The 22,708-nt window shown below is 44.8% G+C and overlaps 1 protein-coding gene across 1 annotated transcript; it reads left to right on the forward strand.

Moving 5' to 3' along the window:
* The first annotated feature begins 20,888 nt into the window (after positions 1-20,888).
* On the forward strand, positions 20,889-22,094 carry LOC119271557. The gene is made up of 2 exons (XM_037553335.1): positions 20,889-21,310; positions 21,409-22,094. The coding sequence occupies exons 1-2, from the start codon at positions 21,127-21,129 to the stop codon at positions 21,924-21,926; spliced, it is 702 nt and encodes a 233-aa protein (XP_037409232.1). The 5' UTR covers positions 20,889-21,126; the 3' UTR covers positions 21,927-22,094.
* Positions 22,095-22,708: the final 614 nt, after the last annotated feature.

A 22,708-nucleotide genomic window follows, 5' to 3' on the forward strand; every position in this document is an offset into this window, starting at 1 on the left:
GAGGGCTGATCTGGAGTCCGTTCGGGGCTCCGGAGAGGGGAATCCACCGCCATCATCATCATCAACCATCCTCCGTCACCAATTTCATGATGCTCACCGCCGTGGTGAGTAATTCCATCGTAGGCTTGTTGGACGGTGATGGGTTGGATGAGATTTATCATGCAATCGAGTTAGTTTTGTTACGGTTTGATCCCTAGTATCCACTATGTTCTGAGATTGATGTTGCTATGACTTTGCTATGCTTAATGCTTGTCACTAGGGCCCGAGTGCCATGACTTCAGATCTGAACCTATTATGTTTTCATCAATATATGAGAGTTCTTGATCCTATCTTGCAAGTCTATAGTCACCTACTATGTGTTATGATCCGGCAACCGCGAAGTGACAATAATCGGGACCACTCCCGGTGATGACCGTAGTTTGAGGAGTTCATGTATTCACTATGTGTTAATGCTTTGGTCCGGTACTCTATTAAAATGAGGCCTTAATATCCCTTAGTTTCCACTAGGACCCCGCTGCCACGGGAGGGTAGGACAAAAGATGCCATGCAAGTTCTTTTCCATAAGCATGTATGGCTATATTCAGAATACATGCCTACATTACATTGATGAATTGGAGCTAGTTCTGTGTCACCCTAGGTTATGACTGTTACATGATGAACCACATCCGGCATAATTCTCTATCACCGATCCATTGCCTACGAGCTTTCCATATATATTGTTCTTCGCTTATTTACTTTTCCGTTGTTATTGCTATCATCACTACAAAATACCAAAAACACTACTTTTGCTACCATTACCTTTTGCTACCGTTACCACTACTATCATATTACTTTGCTTCTAAATACTTTGCTGCAGATATTAAGTTTCCAGGTGTGGTTGAATTGACAACTCAGCTGCTAATACTTGATAATATTCTTTGGCTACCCTTGTGTTGAATCAATAAATTTGGGTTGAATACTCTACCCTCGAAAACTATTGCGATCCCCTATACTTGTGGGTTATCAACGGGTATCTTGGAATCGTTTCGATATTCTTGTGACGAGAACATTATTCTTGGTGCCTCCTGACATTTAGGGGTTGTGGCAGTTTCCCGGAGAGTTGAGCTCCGAGGTGTTGTCGTCACAATTTTATCATTGCAGTTCTGGAATACCTGAGTTCGCCGACATTGAAAATCTCTTTTATGCAGTAGTTAGTGAGATAACCTCGACGCCACCCAGTACTGGGGCGGGAGTTCGGAAGTATTTCCATAAATTGCATAACAGATGCTTTTCGAAGGTTGAGGTACATGATTTCCAAAGGTTTCTTGGTTATGTGTTGAAGGATGGATACAACTGGATGTAGGGATTGTTCGTTTGGGTGAGATATTTGTTGGGGAACGTTGCAGAAAACAAAAAAATTTCCTACGTTTTCACCAAGATCCATCTATGAGTTCATCTAGCAACGAGTGAACGGAGAGTGCATCTACATACCCTTGTAGATCGCTAAGCGGAAGCATTCAAGTGAACGGGGTTGATGGAGTCGTACTCGTCGTGATTCAAATCACCGATGATCCTAGTGCCGAATGAACGGCACCTCCGTGTTCAACACACGTACAGCCCGGTGACGTCTCCTACGCCTTGATCCAGCAAGGGGAGAAGGAGAGGTTGGGGAAGACTCCATCCAGCAGCAGCACGACGGCGTGGTGGTGGTGGAGGAGCGTGGTACTCCAGCAGAGCTTCGCCAAGCACCGCAAGAGACGAGGAGGGAGAGGGGTAGGGCTGCGCCAAGAAGGAGATTGAATCGTGTGTATGGCAGCCCAAAACCTCAAGTATATATAGGGGGAGGGGAGGGGCTGCGCCCCCACCTAGGGTTCCCTCCCTAGGGGAGGCGGCCAGCCCCAATCCCATCTAGGGTGGCGGCCAAGTGGAGGGGGAGAGGGAGGCGCACCAGGCATGGGCCTTAAGGCCCATCTGCCCTTAGGGTTTGCCCCCTCTTCCCCTTAGGCGCATGGGCCTTGGTGGGGGGCGCACCAGCCCACCTGGGGCTGGTCCCCTCCCACACTTAGCCCATGCAGCCCTCCGGGCCTGGTGTCCCCACTTGGTGGACCACCGGGACCCTCCCGGTGGTCCCGGTACATTACCGATAAACCCGAAACTTTTTTGGTGACCAAAACAGGACTTCCCATATATAAATCTTTACCTCCGGACCATTCCGGAACTCCTTGTGACATCCGGGATCTCATCCGGGACTCCGAACAACATTCGGTAACCACGTATATCTATTCCCTATAACCTTAGCGTCATCGAACCTTAAGTGTGTAGACCCTACGGGTTCGGGAAACATGCAGACATGACCGAGACACCTCTCCGGTCAATAACCAACAGCGGGATCTGGATACCCATGTTGGCTCCCACATGCTCCACGATGATCTCATCGAATGAACCACGATGTCAAGGACTTAATCAATCCCGTATACAATTCCCTTTGTCTAGCGGTACGATACTTGCCCGAGATTCGATCGTCGGTATCCCGATACCTTGTTCAATCTCGTTACCGGCAAGTCTCTTTACTCATTCCGTAACACATCATCCCATGATCAACTCCTTGATCACATTGTGCACATTATGATGATGTCCTACCGAGTGGGCCCAGAGATACCTCTCCGTTTACACGGAGTGACAAATCCCAGTCTCGATTCGTGCCAACCCAACAGACACTTTCGGAGATACCTGTAGTGTACCTTTATAGCCACCCAGTTACGTTGTGATGTTTGGCACACCCAAAGCACTCCTACGATATCCGGGAGTTGCACAATCTCATGGTCTAAGGAAATGATACTTGACATTAGAAAAGCTTTAGCATACGAACTACATGATCTTGTGCTAGGCTTAGGATTGGGTCTTGTCCATCACATCATTCTCCTAATGATGTGATCCCGTTATCAACGACATCCAATTTCCATGGTCAGGAAACCGTAACCATCTATTGATCAACGAGCTAGTCAACTAGATGCTTACTAGGGACATGGTGTTGTCTATGTAACCACACATGTATCTGAGTTTCCTATCAATACAATTCTAGCATGGATAATAAACGATTATCATGAACAAGGAAATATAATAATAACTAACTAATTTATTATTGCCTCCAGGGCATATTTCCAACAGTCTCCCACTTGCACTAGAGTCAATAATCCAGTTCACATCTATATGTGATTAATACTCAAGGTCACATCCCCATGTGACTAACACCCAAAGAGTTCTGGGTTTGATCATGTTATGCTTGTGAGAGAGGTTTCAGTCAATGGGTCTGCAACATTCATATCCGTATGTACTTCGCAAATTTCTATGTCATCTTGTAGATGCACCTACTACGCTACATTTGGAGCCATTTCAAATAACTGTTCTACTTGGAGCTATTCTAAATTGTTGCTCCATTATACGTATCCAGTATCTCTACTCAGAGCTATCCGGATAGGTGTTAAGCTTGCATCGACGTAACTCTTTACGTCGAACTCTTTATCACCTCCATAACCGAGAAACATTTCCTTATTCCTCTAAGGATAATTTTGACCGCTATGAGGTGATCTACTCCTAGATCACCTTTGTACCCTCTTGCCAGACATGTGGCAAGGCACACATCAGGTGCGGTACTCAGCATGGCATGCCGTATAGAGCCTATGACAAAAGCATAGGGGACGACCTTCGTCCTTCCTCTTTCTTCTGCCGTGGTCGAGCTTTAAGTCTTAACTTCATACCTTGCAACTCAGGCAGGAACTCCTTCTTTGACTGATCCATCTTGAACACCTTCAAGATCATGTTAAGGTATGTGCTCATTTGAAAGTACCATTAAGCATTTTGATCTATCCTTATAGATCTTGATGCTCAATGTTCAAGTAGCTTAATCCAGGCTTTCCATTGAAAAACACTTTCCAAATAACCCTATATGCTTTCCAGAAATTCTACGTCATTTCTGATCAACAATATGTCAACAACATATATTCATCAGAAATTCTATAGTGCTCCCACTCACTTCTTTGGAAATACAAGTTTCTCATAAACTTTGTATACACCTAAAAACTTTGATCATCTCATCAAAGCGTACATTCCAACTCCGAGATGCTTGCTCCAGTCCTTAGAAGGATTGCTGGAGCTTTGCATACTTGTTAGCATCTTTCAGGATTGACAAAACCTTCCGGTTATACAACCTTTCCTCAAGAAAATCGTCGAGGAAACAATGTTTTGACATCCTATCTGCAAGATCTCATAAATAATGCAGTAATCGCTAACATAATTCCAACAGACTCTTAGCATCGCTACAAGTGAGAAAGTCTCATCGTAGTCAACTCTTTGAACTTGTCGGAAAACATCTTAACGACAAGTCGAGCATTCTTAATGGTGATACTTACCATCCTTGTCCATCTTCCTTTTAAAATCCATATGTACCTAAAAGCCTTACGACCATCAAGTAGTTCTTCCAAAGTCTACACTTTGTTTTCATATATGGATCCTCTCTCGGATTATATGGCCTCGAGCCATTTTGGAATCCAGGCCCACCATCGCTTCTCCATAGCTCGTAGGTTCATTGTTGTCTAGCAACATGACTTCCAAGACAGGGTTACGTACCACTCCGAAGTAGTACGCATCCTTGTCATCCCACGAGGTTTGGTAGTGACTTGATCTGAAGTTTCATGATCACTATCATAAGCTTCCACTTCAATTGGTGTAGGTTCCACAGGATCAACTCCATGTGCCCTGCCACACACTAGTTGAAGAGACGGTTCAATAACCTCATCAAGTCTCCACCATCCTCCCACTCAATTCTTTCGAGAGAAACTTTTCCTCGAGAAAGGACCCGATTCTAGAAACAATCCCTTATTGCTTTCGGATCTGAGACAGGAGGTATACCCAACTGTTTTGGGTGTCCTATGAAGATGCATTTATCCGCTTTGGGTTCGAGCTTTATCAGCCTGAAACTTTTTCACATAAGCGTCGCAGCCCCAAACTTTTAAGAAATGACAGCTTAGGTTTCTCTAAACCATAGTTCATACGGTGTCATCTCATCGGAATTACGTGGTGCCCTATTTAAAGTGAATGTGGTTGTCTCTAATGCCTAACCCATAAACTATTGTGGTAATTCGATAAGAGACATCATGGTATGCATCATATCCAATAGGGTGCAGTTATGATGTTCGGACACACCATCACACTATGGTGTTCCAGGCTGTATTAGTTGTGAAACAATTTCCACAATGTCTTAAATTTGTGCCAAACTCGTAATTCAGATATTCATCTCTATGATCATATCATAGATATTTTATCCTCTTGTCACGATGATCTTTCAACTTCACCCAGAAATTACTTGAACCTTTCAATAATCCAGACTCGTGATTCATCAAGTAAATATACTCAACATCTACTCAAATCATCTGTGAAGTAAGAACATAACGATATCCACTACATGCCCCAGCACTCATTGGACTGCACACATCAAAATGTATTACTTCCAACAAGTTGCTTTCTAGTTCCATTTTATTGAAAACGAGGCTTTCAGTCATCTTGCCCATGTGGTATGATTTGCATGTCTCAAGTGATTCAAAATCAAGTGAGTCCAAAACGGTCCATTTGCATGGAGTTTCTTCATGCATATACACCAATAGACATGGTTCGCATGTCTCAAACTTTTCAAAAACGAGTGAGCCCAAAGATCCATCAACATGGAGCTTCTTCATGCGTTTTATACCGATATGACTTACGTGGCAGTGCCACAAGTAGGTGGTACTATCATTACTATCTTATATCTTTTGGCATGAACATGTGTATCACTACGATCGAGATTCAAAAAAAAATTCATTTTAGGTGCAAGACTATTGAAGGTATTATTCAAATAAACAGAGTAACCATTATTCTCCTTAAATGAATAACCGTATTGTGATAGACATAATCCGATCATGTCTATGCTCAATGCAAACACCAATCTCGATGGTAGAGGGAGCGTGCGATGCTTGATCACATCAAGCTTGGGAAAAACTTCCAACACATATCGCCAGCTCACCTTTATCTAGTCTCCGTTTACTACACAGCTTTTTTATTTCGAGTTTACTAACATTTAGCAACCGAACCGGTATCTAATACCCTGGTGCTACTAGGAGTACTAGTAAAGTACACATTATAACGCATATCCAATATACTTCTGTCGACCTTGCCAGCCTTCTCATCTACCAAGTATCTAGGGTAATTCTGCTCCAGTGGCTGTTCCCCTTATTACAGAAGCACTTAGTCTCAGGTTTGGGTTCAACCTCGGGTTTCTTCACTAGAACAACAACTGATTTGTTGTTCCATGAAGTATCCCTTTCTTGCCCTTGCCCTTCTTGAAACTAGTGGTTTTACTAACCATCAACAATTGATGCTCCTTCTTGATTTCTACTTTTGTGGTGTCAAACATCGCGAATATCTCAAGGATCATCATATATGTCCCTGATATATTATAGTTCATCACCAAGCTCTAGCAGCTTGGTGGTAATGACTTCTGAGAAACATCACTATCTCATCTGGAAGATCAACTCCCACTCGATTCAAATGATTGTTGTACTCAGACAATCTGAGCACAAGCTCAACAATTGAGCTTTTCTCCCTTAGTTTGCAGGCTAAGAAAATCGTCGGAGGTCTTATACCTCTTGACGTGGGCGCGAGCCTGAAATCCCAATTTCAGCCCTCGAAACATCTCATATGTTCTGCGATGTTTCAAAAACCGTCTTTGGTGCCTCAATTCTAAACCATTTAACTGAACTATCACGTAGTTATCAAAATGTGTATGTCAGATGATCGCAACATCCACAGACGACATTCGAGGCTCAGCACACTGAGCGGTGCATTAAGGACATAAGCCTTCTATGAAGCAATGAGGACAATCCTCAGTTTATGGACCTAGTCCGCATAATTGCTACTATCATCTTTCAACTAAATTTTCTCTAGGAACATATCTAAACCGTAGAACTGAAGCGCGAGCTACGACATAATTTGCGAAGACCTTTTGACTATGTTCAGGATAATTAAGTCCATCTTATGAACTCCCACTCAGATAGACATCCCTCTAGTCATCTAAGTGATTACATGATCCGAGTCAACTAGGTCGTGTCCGATCATCACATGAGACGGACTAGTCATCATCGGTGAACATCTTCATGTTGATCGTATCTACCATACGACTCATGCTCGACCTTTCGGTCTCTTGTGTTCCGAGGCCATGTATGTACATGCTAGGCTCGTCAAGTCAACCTAAGTGTTTCGCGTGTGTAAATCTGGCTTACACCCGTTGTATGTGAACGTAAGAATCTATCACACCCGATCATCACGTGGTGCTTCGAAACGACGAACTTTCGCAACGGTGCACAGTTAGGGGGAACACTTTCTTGAAATTTTAATGAGGGATCATCTTATTTACTACCGTCGTTCTAAGCAAATAAGATGTATAAACATGATAAACATCACATGCAATCAAATAGTGACATGATATGGCCAATATCATTTTGCTCCTTTTGATCTCCATCTTCGGGGCTCCATGATCATCGTTGTCACCGGCATGACACCATGATCTCCATCATCATGATCTCCATCATCGTGTCTTCATGAAGTTGTCTCGCCAACTTATTACTTCTACTACTACAGCTAACGGTTAGCACTAAAGTAAAGTAATTACATGACGTTTATATTGACACGCAGGTCATAAATAAATTAAGACAACTCCTATGGCTCCTGCCGGTTGTCATAATCATCGACATGCAAGTCGTGATTCCTATTACAAGAACATGATCATCTCATACATCACATATATCATTCATCACATCCTTTTGGCCATATCACATCACACGGCATATGCTGCAAAAACAAGTTAGACGTCCTCTAATTGTTGTTTGCATGTTTTACGTGGCTGCTATGGGTTTCTAGCAAGAACGTTTCTTACCTACGCCAAAACCACAACGTGAATTGCCAATTTCTATTTACCCTTCATAAGGACCCTGTTCATCGAATCCGATCCGACTAAAGTGGGAGAGACAGACACCCGCCAGCCACCTTATGCAACTAGTGCATGTCAGTCGGTGGAACCGGTCTCACGTAAGCGTACGTGTAAGGTTGGTCCAGGCCGCTTCATCCCACGATGCTGCCGATTCAAGATAAGACTAGTAACGGCAAGATAATTGACAATATCGACGCCCAAAACTACTTTTTGTTCTACTCGTGCATAGTAACTACGCATAGACCTAGCTCATGATGCCACTGTTGGGGAACATTGCAGAAAACATAAAAAATTCCTACGTTTTCACCAAGATCCATCTATGAGTTCATCTAGCAACGAGTGATCGGAGAGTGCATCTACATACCCTTGTAGATCGCTAAGCGGAAGCGTTCAAGTGAACGGGGTTGATGGAGTCGTACTCGTCGTGATTCAAATCACCGATGATCCTAGTGCCGAACGGACGGCACCTCCGTGTTCAACACACGTACAGCCCGGTGATGTCTCCTATGCCTTGATCCAGCAAGGGGAGAAGGAGAGGTTGGGGAAGACTCCATCCAACAGCAGCACGACGGCATGGTGGTGGTGGAGGAGCGTGGTACTCCAGCAGAGCTTCGCCAAGCACCGCAAGAGACGAGGAGGGAGAGGGGTAGGGCTGCGCCAAGAAGGAGATTGAATCGTGTGTATGGCAGCCCAAAACCTCAAGTATATATAGGGGGAGGGGAGGGGCTGCGCCCCCACCTAGGGTTCCCTCCATAGTGGTGGCGGCCAGCCCCAATCCCATCTAGGGTGGCAGCCAAGTGGAGGGGGAGAGGGAGGCGCACCAGGCATGGGCCTTAAGGCCCATCTGCCCTTAGGGTTTGCCCCCTCTTCCCCTTAGGCGCATGGGCCTTGGTGGGGGGGCGCACCAGCCCACCTGGGCTGGTCCCCTCCCACACTTAGCCCATGCAGCCCTTCGGGCCTGGTGGCCCCACTTGGTGGACCACCAGGACCCTCCCGGTGGTCCCGGTACATTACCGATAAACCCGAAACTTTTCCGGTGACCAAAACAGGACTTCCCATATATAAATCTTTACCTTCGGACCATTCCGGAACTCCTCGTGACATCCGGGATCTCATCCGGGACTCCGAACAACATTCGGTAACCACGTATATCTATTCCCTATAACCCTAGCATCATTGAACCTTAAGTGTGTAGACCCTACGGGTTCGGGAAACATGCAGACATGACCGAGACACCTCTCCGGTCAATAACCAACAGCGGGATCTAGATACCCATGTTGGCTCCCACATGCTCCACGATGATCTCATCGGATGAACCACGATGTCAAGGACTTAATCAATCCCGTATACAATTCCCTTTGTCTAGCGGTATGATACTTGCCCGAGATTCAATCGTCGGTATCCCAATACCTTGTTCAATATCGTTACTGGCAAGTCTCTTTACTCGTTCCGTAATACATCATCCCATGATCAACTCCTTGATCACATTGTGCACATTATGATGATGTCCTACCGAGTGGGCCCAGAGATACCTCTTTGTTTACACGGAGTGACAAATCCCAGTCTCGATTTGTGCCAACCCAACAGACACTTTGGGAGATACCTGTAGTGTACCTTTATAGCCGCCCAGTTACGTTGTGACGTTTGGCACACCCAAAGCACTCCTACGGTATCCGGGAGTTGCACAATCTCATGGTCTAAGGAAATGATACTTGACATTAGAAAAGCTTTAGCATATGAACTACATGATCTTGTGCTAGGCTTAGGATTGGGTCTTGTCCATCACATCATTCTCCTAATGATGTGATCCCGTTATCAACGACATCCAATGTCCATGGTCAGGAAACCGTAACCATCTATTGATCAACGAGCTAGTCAACTAGAGGCTTACTAGGGACATGGTGTTGTCTATGTATCCACACATTTATCTGAGTTTCTTATCAATACAATTCTAGCATGGATAATAAACGATTATCATGAACAAGGAAATATAATAATAACTAATTTATTATTGCCTCTAGGGCATATTTCCAACAATATTATGCTTCCCCTGTATCCCCAACACCTGATTGCATAACCAGAAAGTTTCGGGAGTTTATAAGTGGGAATTCAAGTATCTCGTAGAATATCTTTCCAACAGACACATGATACGATATGGGACCTATCATATGTTTGTTTCCGGCTTATTTTGCATGTCAAATCCTTTGTTTTGTTTTGAGTTGTGGTATTCGAGTTGCTTCGAAGTCAAATGTTGATTCCATGCCTCTTTCTAAACGGTGTTCTCATATTTCTACGTGGATGCTAATCCTTCGTGATCGTCGAGATTGTCATATCAACTCTTTCCAACACGTGCGATTCTCTTCAAGATGATCCTATCATTTTTCCCATTTGCAAGATCAACTCTAAGTTTTCTCAACGGTATCCATTCCATCTGCCCAAATTGCCTTTGTTTTCCCGCTCTCCCACCCTTTTCTTCAAGGATTCAGATTTCTTAATCAAGTATCCTTTTATTGATGGGAAGTGTCTCCATTCTTTTCCGGAGATGTTCTTATCCGGTGATTCTCACGAAGATACTAACGGAGCCTCAAGTTCATCATTATTCGTTCTCTTTCTTCTCCGGTGGATTCAAGTCAAGCTTTGTCGATCATATCCTTTCCTCGTTTCAAATGTCTTCTCATGCCGGTGCACCTCTTAATCATCCACTTCTTGCTATTCAATTGTTCCGGAGTGCCGAAGATATCTCAGAAGATTCACGTGTCCATTCTCAATCCGTTCAAGTTATTTTGAGGTGGTTATCTCTTTTGAGACATTTAATTCAACCGGTGCAATCTCTCTTTTAACTATTTCAACGGTGTATCTTTGAGTGGGCCCTAACCCACAGGTCTTTTCCCTGGATCTTACCCGACTCTTCTAATTTTCTCGGAGCTATCCTCAAATTCTTTTTGAACTTTGACGTAAGAATGTTTTATCATCAGTCAAATGTCCTTCTCCAAGATCTTTCAAATTCTTGCCGTCGTTGGCTCAACCTTTCTATTATTCATTCCGGAGTGTCTCAACAATTCACGATGGTGTTTATCGTCATCATTCTCGAATTATGAAGACTGAAGAAGAGGTTTCCCTCGAAATCTTATTCGTTCTCTGAAAGATGTGAAGCTCAAGCTTGATGCCATCCTCTCATAATTGTTTTCGATTGTGAGAATTCTTTTCACCCATTCGGAGCAATTCATGAGTCTTTTCAGTTTGATTTTCTGAAGGCCATCATTTCAGGAGATTTATTCGTTCTCAACATTCAGCTTTCATTCCCCAATTCTATCGCCCGGTGCATCATTCAAACATCCTCTAATCGGTTCATGATCTCTTCGTTCTCTTGTATCTAAATTTACCTTAAGTATTTTAATTCATTTCTAATTCTTCCCGGTGTTTATTTATCTTTTCTTTGTTCATTTTTAATTCTTACGGTTGTTCGTTCAAGATTCCTCTTCCTTTGTTACTGTATCAATTCATTCGTTCTTCCCAAATCCTACCAGTGGTTCATTGAAGACCTTCCCAAGTTTACGCTAGTACTCTCTTAATCCTTTCAACGAGAATAAGTAGTATGCCAAATCTGTTTGCTTGTCATCAATTTAAATTGGTGAAGGATACACATAATGTAATTCTTATTATTGTTTCATCCAAGTGATCTAATTTATTCTTTCCAAAGTTTTTCATCATGTCACATTCTCGGTTTGAGATGCTTCATCTTTTCTTTTCTGGAGTTCCAAGTTTTTCTGCATTATATCGTCGCGAAGCTCCATCTAATCATCCCAAGGCTTCACCTTGTGTTTTCAACTTCTCTTTCTTTTTATCATCCTTTTATTACCAGAGTTCTTCATAGGGGCTCTACATGGTGGTTCGTCAAGGATTCTTTTCATTCTTCAATTTGTTCTTCAAGATTCCTCTCAAAGTTGTGATCTGCCAAGCTATACTCTCAAATAAACATGGTGCTCAACACATGCCTTGTTTTGAGGAGTTCAAGCATTCTTCATCTTACATTCCGAAGTGCAATTCTTTCTACCTTATATTTTGAGGTGGTGTTATGTCATTGTTGATAATTTCCCTTCGTGTTAAATGATTCACAAGTTTTCAAGAGTGGCATATCTAAATCCATCATTTTCTTTTTGCTCAAGACATCTTTTCAACCAATCAACCTCTTCATTGGAGTTATCTTGGGGTATATTTCACCTAAAGCCTTCCCTAACGATTGTTTCTATTTATGGTGCTTATAAATGACCCAAGTTCTTCATTTATCCTCCCAGTGAAATAAGTTTCTCGTCTCCTTGTTCATATCAATCCAATCTTTTGTTTCAATAGTGGAAGAATTTCATCTCATAGTTTTGAGATGTTCTCCATAAGCCCACTACAAGCTTATTCGTTTCGTTGTTGGGTTTTTCCAACAACTCCGTTATAACCTTCTTGGAAGGGTGCTTTCCAAGCTCATTTGTGGCGCAAGTTGGCATTTTCTTCTAGATTCTTATTCCAATGATCGATCTTCTATTCTTTCTTCGGGAGGCTTTGTGATGTTGCTCGTTTCACTCATCATCTCGAATTGTGAGGATCGTGTTCTTTCATGCTTATCCATTTAACCAGAGTGTTGTGTCCTCTGCTCAAGTTCTTTTCACCTTATCAAGTCTTGCATCTCTTTTCAACCGGAGTGCTGTCCGAATTTGTTCTTCCTTGTTCCTCTTTTCTAACGGAGTGTTTTCAACTTCATTCATCTCCGTTGTATCCTTTTCTCAAATTTTTTAACCTTTCAAGGTTCATTGGTTGCACTGTTTTGTCAAGAAGCAACTTAGTTTTACCTCTTCTCTTCCTCTTCCGTTTCCCTCCGGTGCCATCCTAGATCTCGGGACGAGATCCTCTTGTAGCGGTGGAGTGTTGTAACGCCCTGAGACCGTTGCGCCAGGTGTCTTCCAGTTATTCGCTGTTGTTGCCTTGTCATTCGCTTGCGTGTTGCATCTTTCCATGTCATCATCCGCATTGCATCTGCATGTTTTTGAAACTTGCATCCGTCCGGGTTCCCCAGTTCTCTCCATTGTCCGTTCTGAGCCCAGACACACTTGCACGCGCCCGCGGCACGTCCAAAATATTATTTTATAAGTGGCCAGAAAATGTTCTCGGAATGGGTTGAAAGTTGGCACGCGGTGTTGTTATGTTTTCAGTAGGCCGCCTGCCAAGTTTTATCGCATTCGGAGTTCGTTTGATGCCCCAACGGATAACTATAGCGGCAATATAGCCGGGTCTTTTCATCGGATGTTTTCGGTCTCCGAAAACAGTCACCGGGCCTCTCTTTCTTCTCTCCTCTCAGCCCAAGATCACTCTTCACAGCACACCTAAACCCCCTCCGACCAGTGTTGTCGGATCATCATCGGAGGGTCCGAAACGACCTCTAAAACCCCTCCTCTAGGCCATTTCCCTATATAATCTTCTTCCCCTTCCAATTTTGGAACCCTAACCCCCCATCCACCTACCTCTAGCCTCCCCCCTCCTCAGAATCCATGCCCCAACCCACAGCCGCCACCTCCACCTTCCAGCCGCTGCATCCCACCTCAAAATCCATCGCCGACCACCCCTTTAGCGCCACGTTGCGGGCTCCTAGTGGCCAGCCGCCACCGCGCAGACGCCCGCAGCCAACGGGACGGCGCCACGCGTCCTCCCCGCGCCCCACTTCGCCGCGGCCCCGCGGAAGCCCGCAACCGACCTGCCCCGGGACGGATCTGGGCCCAAGCGCCCCGAGCAGCCGCCCGCGCCCGAGGCTCTCCCGCTCGATCCTGCTGGATCAGGAGAGCGGCACCCCGCCGCCATCCATACGCTACCGTGCCTCCCGCGGTTTCTCCACTCTGGCGAGCCCCATCGCTGACGAGCTCCTGCTCAGCCTCGCCGGACCAGCCCCAGGTCACGCCGTTGTCGACCATCCCCTCTCCTTCCCCGTTTCTCTCCTCTCTCTCTCACCGGACTCCCCTTCCTCCATTGCCATGCAGGAACCACCACCGCCCGTGGAGCTCGCCCCCGGCCACGTTCTTCGCCCGATCCGGTGGGGATCCGCCGGATCTGGAGTACCTCGGCCTATTCCCGACCTTCCCGCTTAGATCCGTCGCTGGATCTCCACCACTGCCGCTGAAAACGGACGGATTAGGCGGATCCTGTCCGGATCCGCATCTCCGGGGACTCCTTCGCTCCTCCCCGACGTCAAGCCGCTGCCGCCTTGCCATGGCTCCTGCTCGTGCAGGAGCTCGAGGAGGACGTCGACCAGGCCTCCGTCGCCTTGGTGGGCCCTGCAGCCGCGCGTGGACTCCCGCGCCTTGGGCCGCCTTCGGTTGCCAAGGTCCAGCCCAGCTCCAGGCCACCTGCCTCCTGCGCGCCTGGGCCGCATCTCGCAAAAGGCCCAGCGCCCTTCCAGCCTGCCTCCTCTGCCTCACCGGGCCTTAGCCCACGGTAAGCCTCTTGAGAGCTCCTCAGCCCTGTGCATTGTTGGGCCAGTACAAGATCCATCCCAGTGCATGTTTTTTCCTGCCTGCGAATTTATCTATTATCCTGTGTTTTACAGTTTTAAAGAAAAGTCCCTAGAGTTCGTGTTTGCATTATTTTGCTCAAATGCCATGCTAAAATGATTTAATTCATAACTAATTAACCATAGCTCCAAATTAAATAAAATTTATATGTAAATGGGGTAGAAAAATTCCTAGTTTAACATGTTGCACATATCTTGCATGTTTAATAACTCTAAAATATGGTTTAGGGCAGAACAGTACCAAATCTATAAATTGCATATGAGGATTTTCCGGAATTGTTGTTTTTTATTTCCGACCTCATTTAAACTTGCCTAGATAGGTAGTTTTCATATGCTTCACACGTTGCCATGTTTAGTAACATTTAATATTGTTGGGTACATAAATGAGAGTGAACTAAATGTTTGAATGTGGTGTTTCATCAATATGCAACTCGTTGCATATTGAGCTCCACTTAATGTGTAGTATTGTTTGTGCATTTTGCCACGCCATGCCTCATTAAACCGGATATGCATCATACTTGGTTGTGCATCATGTCATGTTTATGTGATGGTTGTTTACTATGTTGTTTGCTTCTTTCCGGGTTGCTTCTCTCGTTAGCTTGGTTTTCGTTTCGGAGTTGTGAGGATTCGTTCGACTACGTCCGTTTTTCTTCTTCATGGTCTCTTTCTTCTTCCTTGCGGTATCTCAAGCAAGATGATCATACCCTCGAAATCACTTCTATCTTTGCTTTCTAGTTGTTCATTCTATCACTATGTCATGCTACCTACCAATTGTTATATCATGCCTCCCATGTTGCCATGTCAAGCCTCTAACCCACCTTCCCATCAAACCGTTGTTTGGCTATGTAACCGCTTTCGCTCAGCCCCTCTTATAGCGTTGCTAGTTGCATGTGAAGATGAAGTTTGTTCCATGTTGGAACATGGATATGTTGGGATATCACAATATATCTTATTTAATTAATGCATCTATATACTTGGTAAAGGGTGGAAGACTCGGCCTTATGCCTGGTGTTTTGTTCCACTCTTGCCGCCCTAGTTTTCGTCATACCGGTGTTATATTCCTTGATTTTGCGTTCCTTACGCGGTTGGGTGTTATGGGAACCCCTTGATAGTTTTCTTTGAATAAAACTCCTCCAGCAAGGCCCAACCTTGGTTTTACATTTTCCTAACAACCTAAGCCTTTTTCCCTTGGGTTTCCGGAGCCCGAGGTTCATCTTTATTTAACCCCCTTGGGCCAGTGCTTCTCTAAGTGTTGGTCCGAAGCGGGCAACCTGCGGGGCCACCTTGGTGCAACTTGAGGGCTGGTTTTACTCGTAGCTTGACCTATCCGGTGTGCCCTAAGAACAAGATATGTGCAGCTCCTATCGGGATTTGTCAGCACATCGGGCGGCTTTGCTGGTCTTGTTTTACCATTGTCGAAATGTCTTGTAACCGGGATTCCGAGACTGATCGGGTCTTCTCGGGAGAAGGAATATCCTTCGTTGACCATGAGACCTTGTGATGGGCTAAGTTGGGACACCCCTGTAGGGTATAAATTTTCGAGAGCCGTGTCCATGGTTATGTGGCAGATGGGAATTTGTTAATATCCGGTTGTAGCGAACTTGACGTTTAACTTAATTAAAATGCATCAACCGCGTGTGTAGTCGTGATGGTCTCTTTTCGGCGGAGTCTGGGAAGTGAACACGGTCTTGTGTTATGATTGTGCGTAAGTAGTTTCAGGATCACTTCTTGATCACTTCTAGCTTCTTGACTGTTGCGTTGCTTCTCTTCTCGCTCTTATTTGCGTATGTTAGCCACCATATATGCTTAGTGCCTGCTGCAGCTCCACCTCATTACCTTACCCTATCCATAAGCTTAAATAGTCTTGATCTCGTGGGTGTGAGATTGCTGAGTCCTCATGACTCAAGATACTTCCAAACAGTTGCAGGTGCCGAGGATACCAGTGCAGGTGACGCAACCCAGCTCAAGTGGGAGCTCGTTAAAGATCTTGGTCGTTGTTTTGTTTCGTTTCCTTTTGATCAGTAGTGGAGCCAAGTTGGGACGATCAGAGATCTAGCACTTGGGGTTGTCTTCTTTTATTCTGGTTCCATAGTCGGACATTGATTTGTACTCTGGATGATGTATGTTTAACTTGTTATTTGTGTGAAGTGGTGATTTTAAGCCAACTCTTTATCCGTTTCTTATTTAGTACATGGGATTGTGTGAAGACTACCCCTCTTGTGACAAAACCACAATGCGGTTATGCCTCTAAGTCGTGCTTCGACACGTGGGAGATATAGCCGAATCATGGGCGTTACAAGTTGGTAATCAGAGCCATCCCCGACTTAGGAGCCCCCTGCTTGATCGAATCACTGACGTTGTTGAGTCTAGAACAAAAAGTTTTGAGTCTTAGGATTATATATATCAGAGAGTAGGATTCTTTTTACTCCTCAGTCCCTTCGTCGCTCTGGTGAGGCCTCCTGACGTAGAAGTTTTGACTTTTCTCTCCTCAAATTTCATGAAAAAAAATAGGATCACACGGGTATCTTGGAATCGTTTCGATATTCTTGTGACTAGAACATTGTTCTTGGTGCCTCCTAACATTTAGGGGTTGTGGCAGTGTCCCGGGGAGTTGAGCTCCGAGGTGTTGTCGTCACAATTTTATCGTTGCAGTTCTGGAATACCTGAGTTCACCGACATCGAAAATCTCTTTTATGCAGTTGTTGGTGAGATAACCTCGACGCCACCCAGTACTAGGGCGGGAGTTCGGGAGTATTGCCATAAATCATATAACAGATGCTTTTCAAAGCTTGAGGTACACGATTTCTGAAGGTTTCTTGGTTATGTGTTGATGGATGGATACAACTGGATATAGGGATTGTTAGTTTGGGTGAGATGTTATGCTTCCCCTGTATCCCAACACCTGATTGCATAACCAGAAAGTTTTGGGAGTTTATAAGTGGGAATTCAAGTATCTCGTAGAATATCTTTCCAACAAACACATGATACGATATTGGATCTATCATATGTTTGTTTCCGACTTATTTTGCAAGCCAAATCCTTTGTTTTGTTTTGAGTTGTGGTATTCGAGTTGCTTCGAAGTCAAATGTTGATTTCATGCCTCTTTCTAAATGGTGTTCTCATATTTCTACGTGGATGCTAATCCTTCATGATCGTCGAGATTGTCATGTCAATTCTTTCCAACCGGTGCGATTCTCTTCAAGATGATCCTATCATTTTTCCCATTTGCAAGATCAACTTTAAGTTTTCTCAATGGTATCCATTCCATCTGCCCAAGTTGCCTTTGTTTTCCCGCCCTCCCACCCTTTTCTTCAATGATTCAGATTTCTTAATCAAGTATCCTTTTATGGATGGGTAGTGTCTCCATTCTTTTCCGGAGATGTTCTTATCCGGTGATTCTCACGAAGCTACTAACGGAGCCTCAAGTTAATCATTATCCGTTCTCTTTCTTCTCCGGTGGATTCTAGTCAAGCTTTGTCGATCATATCCCTTCCTCGTTTCAAATTTCTTCTCATGCTGGTGCACCTCTTAATCATCCACTTCTCGCTATTCAATTGTTCCGGAGTGCCAAAGATATGTCAGAAGATTCACGTGTCCATTCTCAATCCGTTCAAGTTATTTTGAGGTGGTTATCTCTTTTGAGCCATTTAATTCAACCGGTGCAATCTCTCTTTTAAATCGTTCAACGGTGTATCTTTGAGTGGGCCCTAACCCACAGGTCTTTTCCTAGGATCTTACCTGACTCTTCTAATTTTCCCGGAGCTATCCTCAAATTCTTTTCGAAGTTTGATGTAAGAATGTTTTATCATCAGTCAAATGTCCTTCTCCAAGATCTTTCAAATTCTTTCCGTCGTTGGCCCAACCTTTCTATTATTCATTCTGGAGTGTCTCAACAATTCATGATGGTGTTTGTCGTCATCATTGTCGAATTATGAAGACCTAAGAAGAGTTTTCCCTCCAAATCTTATCCGTTCTCTCAAAGATGCGAAGTTCAAGCTTGATGCCATCCTCTCATAATTGTTTTCGATTGTGAGAATTCTTTTCACCCATCCGGAGAAATTCATGAGTCTTTTCAGTTTGATTCTTCGAAGGCCATCATTTCAAAAGATTTATTTGTTCTCAACATTCAGCTTTCATTCCCCAATTCTACCGGCCGGTGCATCGTTCAAACATCCTCTAATCATTTCATGATCTCTTCGTTCTCTTATATCTAAATTTCCCTTAAGTATTTTAATTCGTTTCTAATTCTTCCCGGTGTTTCTTTATATTTTCTTTGTTCATTTTTAATTCTTACGGTGGTTCGTTCAAGATTCCATTTCCTTTGTTACCGTATCAATTCATTCATTCTTCCCAAATCCTACCGGTGGTTCGTTGAAGACCTTCCCAAGTTTACGCTAGTACTCTCTTAATCCTTACAACGAGAATAAGTAGTATGCCAAATCTGTTTGCTTGTCATCAATTTAAATTGGTGAAGGATACGCATAACATAATTCTTATTATTGTTTCATCCAAGTGATCTAATTTCTTCTTTCCAAAGTTGTTCATCATGTCACATTCTCAGTTTGAGATGCTTCATCTTTTCTTTTCCGGAGATCCAAGTTTTTCTGCATTATATCGTCGCGAAGCTCCATCTAATCATCCCAAGGCTTCACCTTGTGTTTTCAACTTCTCTTTCTTTTTATCATCCTTTTATTAGCGGAGTTCTTCACAGGGGCTCTACATGGTGGTTCGTCAAGGATTCTTTTCATTATTAAATTTTTTCTTCAAGATTCCTCTCAAAGTTGTGATCCGCCAGGCTATACTCTCAAATAAACATGGTGCTCAACACATGTCTTGTTTTGAGGAGTTCAAGCATTCTTCATCTTGCATTTCGAAGTGCAATTCTTTCTACCTTATATTTTGGGGTGGTGTTATGTCATTGTTCGTAAGTTCCCTTCGTGTTAAATGATTCACAAGTTTTCAAGAGTGGCATATCTAAATCCATCATTTTCTCTTTGCTCAAGACATCTTTTCAACCAATCAACCTCTTCATTGGAGTTATCTTGGGGTATATTTCACCTAAAGCCTTCCCTAAGGATTGTTGCTATTTATGGTGCTTATAAATGACCCAAGTTCTTCATTTATCCTCCCGGTGAAATAAGGTTCTCGTCTCCTTGTTCATATCAATCCAATCTTTTGTTTCTGTAGTGGCAGAATTTCACCTCATAGTTTTGAGATGTTCACCATAAGCCCACTAAAAGCTTATTCGTTTAGTTGTTGGGTTATTCCAACAACTCCGTTATAACCTTCTTGGAAGGGTGCTTTCCAAGCTCATTTGTGGCACAAGTTGGCATTTTCTTCTACATTCTTATTCCAATGATCGATCTTCTATTCTTTCTCCTGGAGGCTTTGTGATGTTGCTCTTTTCACTCATCATCTCGAATTGTGAGGATCGTGTTCTTTCACGCTTATCCATTTAACTGGAGTGTTGTGTTCTCTGCTCAAGTTCTTTTCACCTTATCAAGTCTTGCATCTCTTTTCAACCGGAGTGCTGTCCGAATTTGTTCTTCCTTGTTCCTCTTTTCTAACGGAGTGGTTTCAACTTTATTCATCTCCGTTGTATTCTTTTCTCAAATTGTTTAACCTTTCAAGGTTCATTGGTTGCACTCTTTTGTCAAGAAGCAACTTAGTTTTACCTCTTCTCTTCCTCTTCCGTTTCCCTCCGGTGCCATCCTAGATCTCGGGACGAGATCCTCTTGTAGTGGTGGAATGTTGTAATGCCCCGTGACCGTTGCGCCAGGTGTCTTCTAGTTATTCGCTGTTGTTGCCTTGTCATTCGCTTGCGTGTTGCATCTTGTCATGTCATCATCCACATTACATCTGCATGTTTTCTGAAACTTGCATCCGTCTGGGTTCCCCAGTTCTCTCTGTTGTCCGTTCTGAGCCTAGACACACTTGCACGCGCCCGCGGCACGACCGAAATATTATTTTATAAGTGGCCAGAAAATTTTCTCGGAATGGGTTGAAAGTTTTCATGCGGTGTTTTTATGTAGTCACTAGACCGCCTGCCAAGTTTCATCGCATTCGGAGTTCGTTTGATGCTCCAACGGATAACTATAGTGGCAATATAGGCGGCCTTTTCGTGGACGTTTTCGGTCTCCGAAAACAGTCGCCGGGCCTCTCTTTCTTCTCTCCTCTCAGCCCAAGATCACTCTCCACAGCCCACCTAATCCCCCTCCGACCGGTGTTGTCGGATCGTCATCGGAGGGTCCGAAACGACCTCAAAACCCCGTCCTCTAGCCCCTTTCCCTATATAATCTCCTTCCCCTTCCAATTTTGGAACCCTAACCCCCCCTCCACCTACCTCTAGCCTCCCCCCTCCTCAGAATCCGCACCCCAACCCACAGCCGCCACCTCCACCTTCCGGCTGTCGCCTCCCACCTCAAAATCCGTCGCCGGCTACCCCTTCTGCGCCACGTGGCGGGCTCCTAGTGGCCAGCCGCCACCACGTAGATGCTCGCAGCCAACGGGACGACGCCACGCGTCCTCCCCGCGCCCCACTTCGCCGCGGCCCGGCAGAAGCCCGCAACCGGCCCGCCCTGAGATGGATCTGGGCCCAAGCGCCCCGAGCAGCCGCTTGCGCCCGAGGCTCTCCCGCTCGATCCCACTAGATCAGGAGAGCGCCACCCCGCCGCCATCCGTACGCCGCCGCGCCTCCTGCGGTTTCTTCACTCCGGCGAGCCCCATCGCCAACGAGCTCCTGCTCAGCCTCGCAGGACCACCCCCAGGTCACGCCGCTGTCGACCATCCCCTCTCCTTCCCCGTTTCTCTCCTCTCTCTCTCTCTCTCTCTCTCACCGGACTCCCCTTCCTCCATTTCCCTACAGGAACCACCACCGCCCGTGGAGCTCGCCCCCAACCGCGTTCTTCACCCGATCCAATGGGGATCTGCCGGATCTGGAGTACCTCGGCCTATTCCCGTCCTTCCCGGTCAGATCCGTCGCCGAATCTCCACCACTGCCGCTGGAAACGGACGGATCAGGCGGATCCCGTCCGGATCCGCACCTCCGGGGCCTCCTTCGCTCCTCCCCGACGTCAAGCCGACGCCGCCTTGCCATGGATCCTGCTCGTGCGGGAGCACGAGGAGGATGTTGACCAGGCCTCCGTCGCCCTGGTGGGCCCTACAGCCACGTGTGGACTCCTGTGCCTTGGGCCTCCTTCGATTGCCAAGGTCCAGCCCAGCTCCAGGCTGCCTGCCTCCTGCGCGCCTGGGCCGCATCTCGCGCAAGGCCCAGCGCCCCCTTCTAGCCTCCCTCCTTTGCCTCACCGGGCCTTAGCCCATGGTGAGCCTCCTGAGAGCTCCTCAGCCCTGTGCACTGTTGGTCCATTACAAGATCCAGCATAGTGCATGTTTTTTCCTGCCTCCGTATTTATCTATTATCCTGTGTTTTACAGTTTTATAGAAAACTCCCTAGAGTTCATGCATTTGATAACTAACAAACCATGCATCGGATTAAAACAACTTATATATGAAAAATGTTTAGAATTTTGTCTAGTTTCATAATATGCTACTTTCAACCATGTTTAAAATGTTTAAAATGTTGTTTGCATTATTTTGCTCAAATGCCATGCTAAAATGATTTAATTCATAACTAATTAACCGTGGCTCCAAATTAAATAAACTTTATATGTAAATGTCGTAGAAAAATGCCTAGTTTAACATGTTGCACTCATCTTGCATGTTTAATAACTCTAAAATATGGTTTAGGGAAGAATAGTACCAAATCCATAAATTGCATATGAGGACTTTCCGGAATTGTTGTTTGTTATTTCCGGCCTCATTTAAACTTGCCTAGATAGGTAGTGTTCATATGCTTCACCGCTCGCCATGTTTAATAACATTTAATATTGTTCAGTACATAAACGAGAGTGAACTAAATGTTTGAATGTGGTGTCTCGTCAATATGCAACTCGTTGCATATTGAGCTCCACTTAATTTGTAGTATTGCTTGTGCACTTTGCCATGCCATGCCTCATTAAACCGGATATGCATCATACTTGTTTGTGCATCATGCCATGTTTATGTGATGGTTGTTTACTATGTTGTTTGCTTCTTTCCGGGTTGCTTCTCTTGTTAGCTTCGTTTTCGCTCCGGAGTTGTGAGGATTTGTTCGACTACGTCCGTTT

Source organism: Triticum dicoccoides, chromosome 3A, assembly GCF_002162155.2.
Source record: "Triticum dicoccoides isolate Atlit2015 ecotype Zavitan chromosome 3A, WEW_v2.0, whole genome shotgun sequence".
Classification (NCBI taxonomy): Eukaryota; Viridiplantae; Streptophyta; class Magnoliopsida; order Poales; family Poaceae; genus Triticum; species Triticum dicoccoides.